This window comes from Salmo salar, chromosome ssa03 (genome assembly GCF_905237065.1).
Source record: "Salmo salar chromosome ssa03, Ssal_v3.1, whole genome shotgun sequence".
Classification (NCBI taxonomy): Eukaryota; Metazoa; Chordata; class Actinopteri; order Salmoniformes; family Salmonidae; genus Salmo; species Salmo salar.
In genome coordinates, this window is record NC_059444.1 from 42,985,330 (window position 1) to 43,002,112 (window position 16,783).

Genomic DNA, 16,783 nt, shown 5'->3' on the forward strand with positions numbered 1-16,783 from the left:
TTAACTTTCCTTCATGGATATGCAAACTCAACAAAGGCCTTTAAATTGCACTCTGTCTACCAGGCACTCTATCTGTTTAGAGTGCCTGGTAATCCTTTATTTTTCCTATATCATCACACCACCAGAATGAGAGACAACCGACAGACAGACAGACACAGGAGCACACGGTAACACAGTCTCTGACACCTGGCATCATAACACGTTATGACACGGTCATAACCATGTCATAATCTGTCATAACAGCTGACATAACCTGTCATAATATGGTCATAGCACTGTCATGGCACATATATTTACACCTGTTGTGACATGTATTGTGTTATTTTATGGCTGGTTATGACACATAAGAGCGTCAAAACACACATTTATTCAAATGCGTTTCTTCCCTGCCAAGAGGTTTCCTTTCGTTTGAGAGTTTGTTTGTTAAATCCTTTGTTGTCGTAATGAATTCTTTACAGTCATGTTTTTTTCATCATATTTTAAATAACTTTAAGAAAATACACTTTATGACACTGTCATGAAGCATTATGTCTATACTGTGTCACTTTACTTGAACTAAGAAAATACACTATGACACTGTCATAAAGCATTATGACTATCATAATCATACAAGCCAGATAGGCCCGTCACGAACATGCCCTTATGTCAGTTATCAGTCATAAAGAAGGTGTCTTTATCCTGCTCCTGAAATCTGATCTTGCATTCAACCTGGTCATCAGCAACACAGCATTGGGTTAGGTACATGTCTGACATCAATGTGTGCGCAATTACAATGGTCATTTAATATGGACAATTACAGAAAATGTTATATAACATAAAAATACTATTGACAAGTAGGCTATAGAGTAATGGAATGTTGGTAGGTTTTATGTGTTTTGACACTTACGTAGGTGTGTCATGACAGTGTTATGACCATATTACGACAGGTTACGACAAGTTACGCCAGCTGTTATGACATATTATGATAACGTTAGGTGTCAAGTAAAGTGTTACCGAGCACACATACCATTGTTCTCCATGTGGTCGATGCACATCGTGACGAAACTTGGCACGGATGCGTTCTCTCTCTGACAGAGGTCACTCAGACTGCAGCCAAACACCTGGTCTGAGACACACAGACAGGGAAAGGGTTATTATTATAGGAGGTCCAAAGTACTCCGCTACTGGAAAACAAAGGATCTTCTATCTTTAACACAACAACTCAATGGCACGGATTTAGTTTGCCATTGCCAAAATGAAGTCCTAATTGTACACGTTTGGTAAAGTTCTCTGCTTAGAAATAGAATAACTAGAATGGTCATCACCATGTCAGCTATACTGAGTGTATCAGGGTTGGGGTCAATTTGAAATTCCTGAATTTAATTCAATTCGACCCACAAATTGACATTTGAATTGGCTACACCCCACAGGAAGCAGAACAATTCAAATAAATTTAACTGAGACATATGACACTCATTCTTTTTACAAATATTTTGCCATTTGTACCTGCCACCTCTTAATAAAGAAAACACCCATTCTAGCATTTCTATTTCTATGGTTCGGTGCCGTCTCTCTGTAATACCTTTGATGTAGCCCTTGTCTCTGACGGCTTGCAGAGTGGGTCTGCGCGTGAGGAACTTCATAAGTTTGTGTCTGGTCTTCTTGTCATCTGATGTGTCCATACTGGTGGAACTCTTCATGGCTACAGAACAATGAGAATAGAAGTTCAGATGACACATTTACTGCTAACTCTAGAAACACTGACAGGTTTCATGGCTATAGACTAATAACAATGGGATTTTACCATATTAAACTTAACACAATAAATGATAATCAACATCTTCTGTAGACAAATAGCAATGGGAGATGACTTAACACACTGACACACATGATGATCAACAATAACATAATTGGTAGACAAAGATTAACGATCTCAAACATACATGAGGGTTTGAGTTTGGGTTAGGGTAACAGACAGACAGAGACAGACAGGCTGCACTAACCTCTGCTCTTAGAGTCTCTGTGATCTTTCTCTTTGTCTTGTTTCTCAGCTCCAGGAGACTCTGGCATGTCCTCCTCTATGGCCTCATCTGACTCCCAGGCCTACAGTGTGGTAGGTAACACACAAACAGGGAAACAGAAGGGGACAGTCAGAAACAGGTAGGCTACCTTTGGGCTGGCAATACCATCAAGGCCCAATGACTAAACATGCCAACTCCGCCACCTAGTGGATATATGTGGAACTGAATCAAGAATTTCAAGATCATTTCAATTTCAAGGTGACAAACATTATGATGAATCAGATTTGTGTCATGTGTGTGTTGTGTGTGTGTTTGTGTAGACTCACGTGTGTGCTGATGGTGTCCATCAGTGATCTGTACCAGTCATTGATGAAACTGTCATTCTCTGACTGGATCAGCAGCTCTGTGCCCTGACGGGTTTTCAGCTGCAGGAGGAGACAAATACGTTTTTTAACAGTAAGACATTACACCAACATGAAATAATCCTCCCTGTCATCATTCATGTTCTATACACGTAGTGCTACCATTGTCTGAGGCACTGCTATAGCCTTAATAAAATTGCCCCAAGGGGACATATTCAAGAAGCTTTTATTATTATTATTATTTATTTATTTAACCTTTATTTAACTAAGCAAATCAGTTAAGAGCAAATTCTTATTTACAATGACGGCCTACCGGGGAACAGTGGGTTAACTTCCTTGTTCAGGGGCAGAACGACAGATTTTTACCTTGTCAGCTCGGGGATTCAATCCAGCAACCTTTCAGTTACTGGCCCAACACTCTAACCACTACGCTACCTGCCACCCCCCGTTTGAATTTTGTGTAGGAGCTCACTCACCTCTATAACATGTTTCTTGCTGGACTTGTCTTTGGAAGCCCACTCTATAGACCCTCCTCTCAGGTCCACAGTAAACTCTGGCTTGGACTGGATGCCTCCAAACTACAGGGAGAAACAAGTACACTACATGACCAAAAGTATGTTGACAAAAAGTATGCTCGTCAAACATCTCATTCCAAAATCATGGGCATTAATATGGAGTTGGTCCCCCCTTTGCTGCTATACCAGCCTCCACTCTTCTGGGAAAGCTTTTCACTAGATGTTGGAATATTGCTGCTGGGACTTGCTTCCATTCAGCCACAAGAACATTGATGTTGGGCGATTAGGCCTGTAGGCCTGGCTCACAGTCGGCGTTCCAATTCAGGTCAGGGCTCTGTGCAGGCCAGGCAAGTTCTTCCACACCGATCTCGACAAACCATTTCTGTATGGACCTCGCTTTGTGCACGGGGGCATTGTCATGCTGAAACAGGAAAGGGCCTTCCCCAAACTGTTGCCACAAAGTTGGAAGCACAGAATCTTCTAGAATGTCATTGTATGCTGTAACGTTAAGATTTCACTTTACTGGAAGTAAAGGGCCTAGCCCAAACTATGAAAAACAGTCCCAGACCATTATTCCTCCTCCACCAAACTGTAGAGTTGGTACCATGCATTCGGGCAGATAGCGTTCTCCTGGCATCCACCAAACGCAGATTCGTCCGTCGGACTGCCAGATGGTGGCAAGCTTTACACCATTCCAGCCGTTGCTTGGCATTGCGCATGGTGATCTTAGGCTTGTGTGTGGCTGCTCGGCCATGGAAACCCATTTCATAAAGCTTCCGACGAACAGTTCTTGTGCTGACGTTGCTTCCAGAAGCAGTTTGGAACTCGGTAGTGAGCGTTGCAACCGAGGACAAACTATTTTTACGAGCTACGCATTTCAGCACTCAGGGGTCCCGTTCTGTGAGCTTGTGTGGCCTACCCCTTTGCGGCTGAGCCGTTGTTGCTCCTAGACATTTCAACTTCACAATAACAGCACTTACAGTTGACCAGGGCAGCTCTAGCAGGGCAGAAATTTTATGAACTGACTTGTTGGAAAGGGGGCATCCTATGACAGTACAACGTTGAAAGATACTGAGCTCTTCAGTAAGGCCATTTTACTGCCAATGGTTGTCTATGGAGATGGCTTGGCTGTGTGCAAAATGTTGTACAACTGTCAGCAACGGGTGTGGCGGAAATAGCCGAATCGACTAATTTGAAGGGGTGTCCACATACTTTTGTGTATATAGTGAAGAAACACACACGACACAACAGTGTGGTGTCAATGGAGCTTGTCAATCTCACTGTCAATCCAGTGTTTTTGGTGAGATAATACTGAGATGATGTATCTAAGTTAGAGTTTGTCATCTACTACTAAACAACAGGTGCATCATTGAGATTATATATATACAGTTGAAGTCGGAAGTTTACATACACTTAGGTTGGAGTCACTAAAACTCGTTTTTCAACCACTCCACAAATTTCTTGTTAACAAACTATAGTTTTGACAAGTCGGTTAGGACATCTACCTTGTGCATGACACAATACATTTTTCCAACAATTGTTAACAGACAGATTATTTCACTTATAACTCACTGTATCACAATTCCAGTGGGTCAGAAGTTTACATACACTAAGTTGACTGTGGCTTTAAACAGCTTGGAAAATTCCAGAAAAGGACATCATGGCTTTAGAAGCTTCTGATAGGCTAATTGACATAATTTGAGTCAATTGGAAATTGTGAGCAATTTTCAAACGGCTGAAGGTACCACGTTCATCTGTACAAACAATAGTACGCAAGTATAAACATCATGGGACCACGCAGCTGTCATACTGCTCAGGAAGGAGACGCGTTCTGTCTCCTAGAGATTCATGTACATTGGTGCGAAAAGTGCAAATGAATCCCAGAACAACAGCAAAGGACCTTGTGAAGATGCTGGAGGAAACAAGTACAAAAGTATCTATATTCACAGTAAAACAAGTCCTATATCGACATAACCTGAAAGGCCGCTCAGCAAGGAAGAAGGCACTGCTTAAAAAACCGCCAATAAGAAAACAGACTACAAAGATTGTACTTTCTGGAGAAATGTCCTCTGGTCTGATGAAACAAAAATAGAACTGTTTGACCATAATGACCATCGTTATGTTTGGAGGAAAAAGGGGGAGGCTTGCAAGCCGAAGAACACCATCCCAACCGTGAAGCACGGGGGTGGCAGCATCATGTTGTGGGGGTGCTTTGCTGCAGGAGGGACTGGTGCACTTCACAAAATAGATGGCATGATGAGCAAAGAAAATGATGTGGATATATTGAAGCAACATCTCAAGACATCAGTCAGGAAGTTAAAGCTTGGTCGCAAATGGGTCTTCCAAATGGACAATGAGTTGTGGAAAAATGTGTTAAGGACAACAACGTCAAGGTATTGGAGTGGCCATCACAAAGCCCTGACCTCATTCCTATAGAACATTTGTGGGCAGAACTGAAAAAGTGTGTGCGAGCAAGGAGGCCTACAAACCTGACTCAGTTACACCAGCTCTGTCAGGAGGAATGAGCCAAAATGTACTTATTGTGGGAAGCTTGTGGAAGGCTACCCAAAACGTTTGACCAAAGTTAAACAATTTAAAGGCAATGCTACCAAATACTAATTGAGTGTAAAGTAACAGTCAGTATCTGGTGTGGCCACCAGCTGCAATAAGTATTGCAGTGCATCTCCTCCTCATGGACTGCACCAGATTTGCCAGTACTTGCTGTGAGATGTTACCCCACTCTTCCACCAAGGCACCTGCAAATTCCCGGACATTCCTAGCCCTCACCCTCCGATCCAACAGGTCACAGACGTGCTCAATGGGATTGAGATCCGGGCTCTTCGCTGGCCATGGCAGAACACTGACATTCCTGTCTTACTGGAAATCACGCACAGAACGAGCCTTATGGCTGGTGGCATTGTCATGCTGGAGGGTCATGTCAGGATGAGCCTGCAGGAAGGGTACCACATGAGGGAGGAGGATGTCTTCCCTGTAACGCACAGCTTTGAGATTGCCGTCAATGACAACAAGCTCAGTCCAATGATACTGTGATACACCGTCCCAGACAATGACGGACCCTCCCCCTCCAAATCGATCCCGCTCCAGAGTACAGGCCTCGGTGTAACGCTCATTCCTTGGACGATAAACACGAATCCGACCATCACCCCTGGTGAGACAAAACCGTGACTCGTCAGTGAAGAGCCCTTTTTGCCAGTCCTGTCTGGTCCAACGACGGTGGGTTTGTGCCCATAGGCAACGTTTTTGCCGGTGATGTCTGGTGAGCACCTGCCTTACAACAGGCCTACAAGCCCTCAGTCCAGCCTCTCACAACAGCCTATTGTGGACTGATGGAGGGATTGTGCATTCCTGGTGTAACTCGGGCAGTTGTTGTTGCCATCCTGTACCTGTCCCGCAAGTGTGATGTTCGGATGTACCGATCCTGTGCAGGTGTTGTTACACGTGGTCTGCCACTGCGAGGACGTTCAGCTGTCCGTCCTGTCTCCCTGTAGCGCTGTCTTAGGTGTCTCACAGTACGGACATTGCAATTTTTTGCCCTGGCCACATCTGCAGTTCTCATGCCTCCTTGCAGCATGCCTAAGGCACGTTCACGCAGATGAGCAGGGACCCTGGGCATCTTTCTTTTGGTGTTTTTCAGAGTCAGTAGAACGGCCTCTTCAGTGTCCTAAGTTTTCATAAATGTGACCTTAATTGCCTACCATCTGTAAGCTGTTAATGTCTTAATGACCGTTCCACAGGTGCATGCTCATTAATTGTTTATGGTTCATTGAACAAGCCTGGGAAACAGTGTTTCAACCCTTAACAATTTAGATCTGTGAAGTTATTTTGATTTTTGCAAATTATCTTTGAAAGACAGGGTCCTGAAAAAGAGACTTTTCTTTTTTTTCTGAGTTCATGTTAAAAACAACAGTCATACAGTAATACTCTGACATATTGACCAGATAAATACAGTTTGAAAAGATAGATTGATTACTTCATCTACCATAGTCCTGCACAACCATCCAATTTATATATTGAAAAGTTTCTGGTTTGCTCAGATAAAATTATTCAATTTCTTTATTACTCTAAATTGAAAAGTTATTTTACGCATTTCTCTTTTCTGCCTATATACAGTACTTTAGACCAGACAGGGTGGGGCTTGACCACCGAGGAAAGTCTCCAGTCGCCTAGCAGCGACAGTAGCAGCTCAGCGAAGGAGGAGCCACCAAGGTACAATTGGCCGAGCGTCGTCCGGGTTAGGGTTTGGCCGGGGTAGGCAGTCATTGTAAATAGAATTTGTTCTTAAATGACTTGCCTAGTTTAATAAAAGGTTAAATAAAAAAATACAAATAAAACAAAAAGTTAATATGGCTTGCTGTAGAGAGGGATGGGGTAAATTGCCATGGTCAGAGGGTCTATTCCTGTTTTACTCTATTTCATTTAATGGTTTGAACACACGAGTTTAGAGTACAGTAGCAGATTGACACTACTCACCCAGCTTGTCCCGCCCCCCTGGCTTTTAGTGAATAGTAGCGAGGAGCCCCGGAGGACTGTCCAAGACGACGTCCAATTTTTCCTGTAAACACAAACACACACACACATACGTCATCCTACATCATTCAGGCTGAGGCCACACAGAGACGTATAAAGAAAACATCTGAATTTACCATTGTCAGTTTTTGTCTGTCAAAAGTTAAACTTAAGTAAACGTTTTTTTTTTTTTTTTACAGACAATCATGTCAGTTGTCTGTCATCCCTCAACGGATGACCCCCATTGAAAAACGATTGGCTCAAGCCGCAATTTCGGACACAAAATCTATTTTTGCTTTGGGGCAAAAACCTCATTCATACATCTTATTTCAACTCAACAAACACTCCATGTTGTGTTGCTTTGACCAGCAGTTTATAAATATGTGTAGGAAACTCCTGCTCCTCTCCTAAAACAGTACTACTCACCGTACTTTTTTGCCATGCTCGGTGATCTTGGTCACATTAAGAACACCACACTTCTCTGAAGGCTGCAGAGAAACAAAGAGACACACATCATCATCATCATCACCACATGTAGGCGGCCAGACATGACTGACAGGGGAAAAAAAAGCAATACACATTCTCTGTCAGAAATTACACCCTATTTCCTATATAGTGCACAACTTTTGACCAAAAGGCACACAGACATACAAAAAGCAGCCCAAACAAACAGCCCAAACCAGAGAGACTGAAGGAAAGAGTAGACAAGAAAGTAGAAACTTTAGTATGACTGAAATCATGCAGTGAAACCACAGCAGGACAACACTTAATAGTATCCCCACAGTCTAGTCTGTGATACAGGGTTACAGTCACCACCACCACTTGTTGGTTCCAATACAGGTAGAATTTTTACAGAGTCACCAGTAAAGACAGCAGAGCAAAGTCATTTGACAATTCAGGCACAACAAAAGACCAGATTTTCTACAGATTTTCGACCATTTCCTATGAAAATTGACATCAGTCGACCGGGAAGGCCACACTACAGGAGAGGTGAGAGAGAAAGGGGGATACTAACAGAGGTGGGGGGCTTGAGGGACGAGGGGTCTGAGGAGTCAGAGTCAGGAGAGCCGGGGACCTTGGGGCCCAACGCTGCATCCTAGTGATGAGGATGACAACACAGTCTAAGAACTACTGAGTACTACAGAGGGATGTTCCAGAAAGCACGATCAATAAGTTAGCCAGCTAACTGTCCTAAATATTCTGAAATACCTGGATTGAAATTAGCATGGTATAATTAACTTGACAACTAACAACACATACCCATATTCAAGATTATATTTTAAAATTAACCAGAAAATGAAGAGATATACAGAATCTGACTGCTTTTCAAAGTTAGCTCGCTAAGTTAATGGTCTTGCTTTCTGGAACAGCCCCAGAGACAGTTACAGAAGTAAATCAACATATAATGAGTGGTTACATGGACATGGAGATGGATAGTTAAGGACAGATAGAGTTGTTGAACGTTATCAAGTATTCTTTTAAAATAACATAATTAAACCATGCAATTAATATATTTTGATTGAACCTGAAATCAAACTACTAACTGAGGGAAAGGAAAGGTTGATATCGCCATGCTTACATCGACACTACATATATTATTGTAGATTATAGAAGTGATTATAGTTTATATGATATATTATTATAGAAGTGATCAATGGGTCATCATTAAATGTCATATCGTTTTTCAGATAAATAGGAATTAACAGGAGGAAGTGCACTAAGCTCGGAACGTGATAGGCCTGATTGGATGAAGGTAAAATTTGATTAGATGAAGGATAGTGATTAACTCTCTGTGATTAACAAGCAAGGTGATTGGCTGCTGGGATTGGAGGGTGTAGGGGCACTGACTTTTGTCTGTCTGTAAGGGTGGGGGCGGCCAGAGCCTGTACGGAAACGCCTGTTGTTTTTGATGAGTCACTGCAGAACAGAATCATGAGTCTACAACTACCCCCTCACATTCACATCATGATCGTGTTCCAAATGGCACCCTCTCGGGGCGGCAGGTAGCCTAGTGGTTAGAGTGTTGGGCCAGTAACCGAAAGGTTGCTGGATGGAATCCCCGAGCTGACAAGGTACAAATCTGTCGTTCTGCCCCTGAACAAGGCAGTTAATCCACTGTTCCTAGGCCGTCATTGTAAATAAGAATTTGTTCTTAACTGACTTGCCTAGTTAAATAAAAGTTAAATAAAAAACAAAAAGTGCATTACTTTTGACCAGAGCCCTGGTGCCATTTGGGACTCAAGACTACAACTACAGCTCACATTCACATAATAAACAAACTCACTAGACAAGATACCTCAGAGACTAGAAATGTGACCTTTCATTTTTTGGGGCATCTCACCTTGTCGTTGGTGTCCAGTACGTAGGTGCTGTGTCTCCACTTGGTCAGGACGATGGGCTCTACATGCTTCCTGTCCAGACTGCGGCTCTTAGGAGTGTCTCCTCCGCCCGGCAGAGGAGGAGGGGAGTGGTTGTACTGCAGAGAGAGAGAGAGAGAGAGGAGGGATGGGGACAAACATCATACAGAGGTACTAATAAACATTAACACTTCCAACGAGAAAGACAAACCTATATGAAACAAATAAGTGTAACTTTGTTTGGGGACAAGCAACCAGTCCAAACTATTAAACTAATGCTGTGTTCATAACCAACTGGGAAGGTGGAAATTACCAGTTGTGAAGTCGTAAATACCAGTTGGATGCATTCACGTGCCTTGAACTCATTGATAAACGCAGATTGGATCCCAGGCTATGTCGCAGCCGGCCACGACCGGGAGACCCATGAGGCCACGCACAATTGGCCCAGCGTCATACGGGTTAGGGGAGGGTTTGGCCGGCCGGGATGTCCTTGTCCTATCGCGCTCTAGCAACTCGTGGCAGGCCGGGCGCATGCACGCTGACACGGTCGCCAGTTGTACTGTGTTTCCTCCGACACATTGGTGCGGCTGGCTTCCGGGTTAAGCGAGCAGTGTGTCAAGAAGCAGTGCGGCGGAGGACACATGGCTCTCGACCATCGTCTCTCCTGAGTCCGTACGGGAGTTGGAGCGATGGGACAAGACTAACTACCAATTGGATACCATGAAATTGGGGAGAAAAAGGGGTAAATAGTACACAAAAAAAATAAGAGAAGCTCATATTGGTAATGGCCAACAAGCTGCGTCAACCATAAGCAAAAAGTACAGCTACCATGTCTGTAAACAAATGACAGTGTTTAAAAAACATATTAATAGATTGCTTTTTATAAATAATGTTTTGTTGTTGCATTTAACTACAGAAAATGCTGTTATGGAGGTCATTTCCTTGGTTGGTGACGTCAGAGGTCACCATGTGGGAGAAGTCGGAGCTCAGGGATGATAGACGAGTTCCCCACTAGTAATTACCAGTTGGAGGTGCATTCAAGTAGATTTTTCCCACTTGGTTATGAACGCAGGGTAAATTGGAGGTAGTGTACTTGGGCTGGGCCATACCTTGGGCAGCTTCCATTCAGATCTTGAGCCGTCAGCACTGTAGTAGTAGGGTCGGCCCTGTTCATCAACATGCTTTATCCACTGGACGGACACGGACACACACACACAAAGAAGACTAGATGAGCATCACTGACACACTGAAAAAGCACCTAGTGTGGTGCAGTGGTCCAGTCTAAGTGTAATATAGAGAAGAACTCAGAGGCCATGACAGTGAAGACAGACACAGAGAGAGTCCCCAGTACCTTCTCATTAGTATAGTCACTAACATACAGAGTGTGTCCATGCTCATCCAGCTCTTCTGACCAACCTCGAGGCGGGGAGCCATACTGGCTGTCTGATTGGCTAGAATACGTGCTGTGGCAGTTGTCCTCCAACGACAGAGGCTGGAAGCGACCAATGGCGAGCGAGAGGAGAGGAAGGAAGGATGGGGAGAAAGAGAGAGGCAGAGTTGTCTATGATTAGGGGGAAACGGAAGAGGGAGAGAGAGGGGGAGGCAGACAGAAAGAGGCAGAGAGAAGGAGAGAGAAAGAAAAAGAGAAAGGGAGGGAGAGAAAGAAAGAGAAAAAAGAGAGAGAGATAAGGACCAATCACCATTGAGTTATCTATGCATAGAGAATAGAAAGCACCAATCACGACCAACCACAGTCAGAGCTACAGTATAGAGGTCACAGTCACCCACAATGTACAGCCAAGAACACTGCAGTCATTCACAGCACAGCATAGCACCAATCCTTTGAAATCTTTCAAATACTTTAAGCATTTGCTCTAACCTGCCTGGAGTGCCAGATGAGAGGGGTTTACAGTTGTGGAACTATTCTATAGGTCCATTAAAACCTCATAGAGTCTAAGGGTCCAGGGCTGGATTTCTACCAAGCTGACATATGGAATTGTTTTTAGAGGTTCATACCAAGGATCATTTAGCTATTTGTTTTTGAATTTTAGGACCACTGTAGGTAAAAAAAAAATATATATAAAAAAGTATTTGATGAAACATTGAATTGGGCCTCACTGCCATTAGCCCATAGAAACACAATGAATAACTTTCAGTTTTTATTAGTTTTATTTTTTATAATTTAACCTTTATTTAACTAGGCAAGTCAGTTAAGAACAAATTATTATTTACAATGACGGCCTACCGTGGAACAGTAGGTTAACTACTTTGTTCAGGGGCAGAATGACAGATTTTTACCTTGTAAGCTCTGGGATTCGATCCCGCAACCTTTCGGTAACTGGCCCAACACTCTAACCACTAGGCTACCTGCTGCCCCGGTGGCATGCATTGAAATGCGGGGGCCTTTTCGTGGCTTTCTTTTGCAAATTACTATGAATTAACAGACTTATTTCCTAAAACTTTTCAATACTAATCATCATATTAAGGTGTGGACATTCATTGTGTGACAATAAATAGCATGTCTATTGTGCTCTAGCAGCCAGAATTTGTCCATCTGCTCTCAACAGAAAGAGCTGGCCGTTACTATACGAGAGAGACTGTTCGTGAAGAGATTACATTTTCCCTCGACTTACAATAGTAAGAGGTAAATGTAGTAAACCGGTAAATGTATCATTGTGAGAGCTTACTGCTAAAGTGGATACCTATTCAATTAAAGTGGAAAGTCTGGAGAAGACAGCCAATGCGACAGAGGTGCGACTCCATGACCTGGAAACAGCGCGAGCTAAGTTGGAAGGAAAAATCTAATTCCTAATAGAGAAAACAGAATCACTCGAAAATCATTCCTGTAAATTCAATGTGCGGATCACAGGACTTGAAACTGGTGTTGAAGCGGGCAACCCTACTTCCTTTTCTATAAACTGCTCGGGCAGGAGAAGCTGTGTCCCATGCCGCTGATTAACATTGCGCTCCACATGGGTCCTCTCCGGAACAGATCAGGTGTATGATTGTATGGATCCACAGCTTTGAAGTCACGCTGCGAATAGTTCACCTTGCAACGGAATCTGGGGGTCTGACCTACGCAGGGCATAGGATCAGCATCTACCCAGACCTGATTGCCTAACTCAGCCTTTATTAAAGTATGGATCACGACCCACTTGACCTGTTAATAGTGGGTCGTGACGTGTCAGAGCAAATGTATGATTATTTCATTAATTACTGGAATTGATTTGGCCAAGTGCAACTTCGCTCTCTACAGTTTGGCAGCTGCAGGAGTGGGTGATGCCCGTGTGCTTTGCGGTTTACTAGATCTTTATTCTGCAGTTTTCTTGAAGATCACTCCGCGACCCACATGCTGCCCCAGGGCAGTGATTGGGGACATTGCCCTGAAGACCGTCTTTTGGATGGGACGTTAAACGGGTGTCCTGACTCTCTGTGGTCACTAAAGATCCCATGGTATTTATATAAGAGTAGGGATGTTAACCCCGGTGTGGCTAAATTCCTAATCTGGCCCTCATACCATCATGGCCACCTAATCATCCCCAGCTTCAAATTGGCTCATTTATCCCCCTCCTCTCCCCTGTAACTATTCTCCAGGTCATTGCTGTAAATGAGAATGTGTTTTCAGTTTAACTTACCTGGTAAAATAAGGCTTAAATAAAATGTGCAACTATTGAATATGAATCAAGTGAATTATTATCAGAACCCAAATTAATAAACCAACGATTCTCCCGTTTCTATGAAGAATTGTACACCTCTGATTGTAAATCCACACCAAGCCAGATCGAGTCATTTTTAAAAGATATAAGAACTCCTCTTCTCTCAACTGAGGAATCCGGCCTGCTGAGAGCCCAAATCTCTCTCCATGAACTCCAAAGGGCATTGGATAACATGAATAAAGGGCATTGGATAACATGAATAAAGGGCATTGGATAACATGAATAAAGGCCAATCACCTGGTTGTGACTGTATTCCTCCTGAGGTCTATTTAACATTTTTGAAGCAATTAGGTCCACTGTTACTTGAAATGATGAACACAGCCATTCAAAGGTTCATTTGGAAGGGATGTAAATACAGCATTAATTTAGCTTACATTAAAAAAAAGGTTAGGACTCCACCCAGTGCTCTCACTATCACCCTTTATCTTTGATAAACACGGATATTAAACTATTTTCAAAAATTCTTGAAACTTACTTACCCAAATTGGTACATCTTGACCAAAGCGGGTTTGTTAAAAAATTATTATCTTCAGGTAACCTCCGTCGTCTATTACATATCTTACATGCTTCATCAGGAACCAAAGACCATTGGGCAGATCAACAGTATCTCTCGACGCAGAAAAAGCTGATGAGAACGATCATATATCTTTGGCTGGTTTTGGAACATATGGGACTTGGCTCCAAATTCATTCATATGATTAAAATACTATATGCCAATCCCTCAGCCATAGTAATAACAGGCAATACCTGCTCTGTTCCATTCAAAATAACTACAAGTAGCTGGCAAGGTGATCCCATCTCACCTCTGCTATTTTAATTGTCTTTGGAGCCCCTGGCACAGGCAATTCGACAATCAAAATAAATTACACCAATATCTCTAAATTCTACGGATCACGTCATCTCGATATTTTACATTATTTAGACAATGTATCTCAATCCCTCCCAAAAGCATTGACGATCATAGACAAATTCAGCTCCATCTCAAGTTATAAAATACATTAAACCAAATCTGCCCTACTGCTGTTCAAGACCACGATGGAGGACTCCCTCTCTACTTATGGAATCCCAATTGTTTCCCATTTTAAACATTTGGGAATAGATGCAGTATATTTCCTTCCTTAGATAAAACCATTACCAGAAACTTTAACAGAACGCTCAAATCAATTCAACCCAACCTCAGTAGATGGACTAATATCCCAGTTGCTTTAACCGGCAGAATATCTATTGTCAAAAAGAATATAATGCCAGGGCTGAATTTCTATAGTTCAATGCTTCCCTCGTCTCCCCCTTCTGGCTATTGGGATACAATCCATAGTGCAGTTTCAAAATGTATATAGCAAGGTAATCAAGCCCGAATAAAATTAACAAACTCGCAAAGAGGAAAAGGACTATCTGTACCAAACTTTAAAATGGTATTTCCAGGCTCTAGCATTTCATCCCATCCTAAATTGGTTTAGTCATGATTCTTCTACACCCTGGCTGAGTATAGAGAGAACTATGGTGTCTCCTATATCCCTGGAAGAGGTGTTCTTCACTGAAATATCACTTACACAATGTAAAATACGCTTTGGTCCTATTATTTCTCACATCATTTCTATTTGTCGCAAAATTGAAATACAGTGTAACTGGGATTCAAAATGTCATGCTCATGTGCCAATATTACACCATAACGCCTTGCAATCTGGAGAGCGTCACATTTTGTTACGTTACAGCCTTATTCTATAATATATTAAATTAATTGTTTTCCTCATCAATCTACACACAATACCCCATAAGGACAAAGCAAAAACAGGATTTTAGAAATGTTTGCAAATGTATTCAAAATAAAAACAGAAACACCTTTGCTATGAGACTCAATATTAAACTCCTGTTTCCACTGATCATCCTTGAGATGTTTCTACAACTTGATTGGAGTCCACCTGTTGTAAATTCAATTGATTCGACATGATTTGGAAAGGCACACACCTGTCTATATGAGGTCCCACAGTTGACAGTGCCTGTTCGAGCAAAAAACTAAGCCATGAGGTCGAAGGAATTGTCCATAGAGCTCAGAGACAGGATTGTGTCAAGGTACAGATCTGGGGAAGTGTACCAAAACATTTCAGCAGCATTGAAGGTCCCCAAATACACAGTGGCCTTCATCATTCTTAAATGGAAGAAGTTTGGAACCACCAAGACTCTTCCTAGAGCTGGCCGCCGTGCCAAACTGAGCAATCCAGGGAGAAGGGCCTTGGTCAGGGAGGTGACCAAAAACCCAATGTTCACTCTTACAGCGCTCCAGAGTTCCTCTGTGGAGATGGGAGAACCTTCTAGAAGGACAACCATCTCTGAAGCACTCCACCAAATCAGGCCTTTATTGTAGAGTGGCCAGATGAAAGCCCACTCTTCAGTAAAAGGCACATGACAGCCCACATGGAGTTTGACAAAGGACACCTAAAGGACTCTCAGATCATGAGAAACAAGATTATCTGGTCTGATTAAACCAAGATTTGGCCTGAATGCCAAATCGTCTGGAGGAAACCTGGCACCATCCCTAGGGTGAAGCATGGTGTTGGCATCATGCTGTGGGGATGTTTTTCGGCTGCAGGGACTGGGAGACTAGTCAGGATCGAGGGAAAGATGAACAGAGCAAAGTGCAAAGAGATCCTTGATGAAAACCTGCTCCAGAGCAGTCAGGACCTCAGACTGGGGGCGAAGGTTCAACTTCCAAACAGGACCCAGACCCTAAGCACACAGCCATGACAACGCAGGAGTGGCTTCGGGACAAGTCTCTGAATGTCCTTGAGTGGCCCAATCGAACATCTCTGGAGAGACCTGAAAATAGCTGTGCAGCAACACTCCCAACCAACCTGACAGAGCTTGAGAGGATTTGCAAAGAAGAATGGGAGAAACTCCCCAAAGCTTTTTGCGTCATACCCAAGAACACTCAAGGCTGTAATCGCTGCCAAAGGTGCTTTGACAAAGTACTGAGTAAAGGGTATGAATACTTATGTAAATGTGATATTTTCATGTCTAAAAACCTGTTTTTGCTTTGTCATTATGGGGTATTGTGTGTAGATTGATGGGGGGAAAAAATGATTGAATCCATTTTAGAATAAGGCTGTAACCTAACAAAATGTGGAAAAGGTCAACGTTTATACATTTTACGTTTGTTCACAGACTGTGTTTAACACCAAGGAAACGTTTTACGATGAATTTGGCCCCAACTCCCAACTGTTCACTGTGTCCCCTAAATCAGGTAGGCACATTCCTCCATATGATGTGTGAGTGCCTTGCAGTTAAATGCTTCTGGGGCAAAGTTACAAA

At 42.8% G+C, this 16,783-nt stretch overlaps 1 protein-coding gene across 5 annotated transcripts in view; it reads right to left on the minus strand.

Annotated features, from left to right (window-relative positions):
• Window positions 1-16,783, minus strand: part of LOC106600601 (rho GTPase-activating protein 12) — a 138,859-nt gene that overhangs the window by 7,157 nt on the left and 114,919 nt on the right. Inside the window, exons 5-15 of one of the 5 annotated variants that reach the window (XM_014192091.2) lie at window positions 11,137-11,322; window positions 10,871-10,951; window positions 9,746-9,880; window positions 8,420-8,500; window positions 7,831-7,892; window positions 7,369-7,450; window positions 2,839-2,940; window positions 2,327-2,425; window positions 1,983-2,082; window positions 1,562-1,681; window positions 1,007-1,105 (exon numbers count right to left, since the gene is read on the minus strand). In XM_014192091.2, the coding sequence (XP_014047566.2) occupies window positions 1,007-1,105; window positions 1,562-1,681; window positions 1,983-2,082; window positions 2,327-2,425; window positions 2,839-2,940; window positions 7,369-7,450; window positions 7,831-7,892; window positions 8,420-8,500; window positions 9,746-9,880; window positions 10,871-10,951; window positions 11,137-11,322 (1,147 nt within the window). Of the gene's footprint in view, window positions 1-1,006; window positions 1,106-1,561; window positions 1,682-1,982; window positions 2,083-2,326; window positions 2,426-2,838; window positions 2,941-7,368; window positions 7,451-7,830; window positions 7,893-8,419; window positions 8,501-9,745; window positions 9,881-10,870; window positions 10,952-11,112; window positions 11,323-16,783 lie in introns of all 5 variants that reach the window. The other 4 variants (XM_014192090.2, XM_014192092.2, XM_014192093.2 and 1 more) reach the window with 4 other exon arrangements.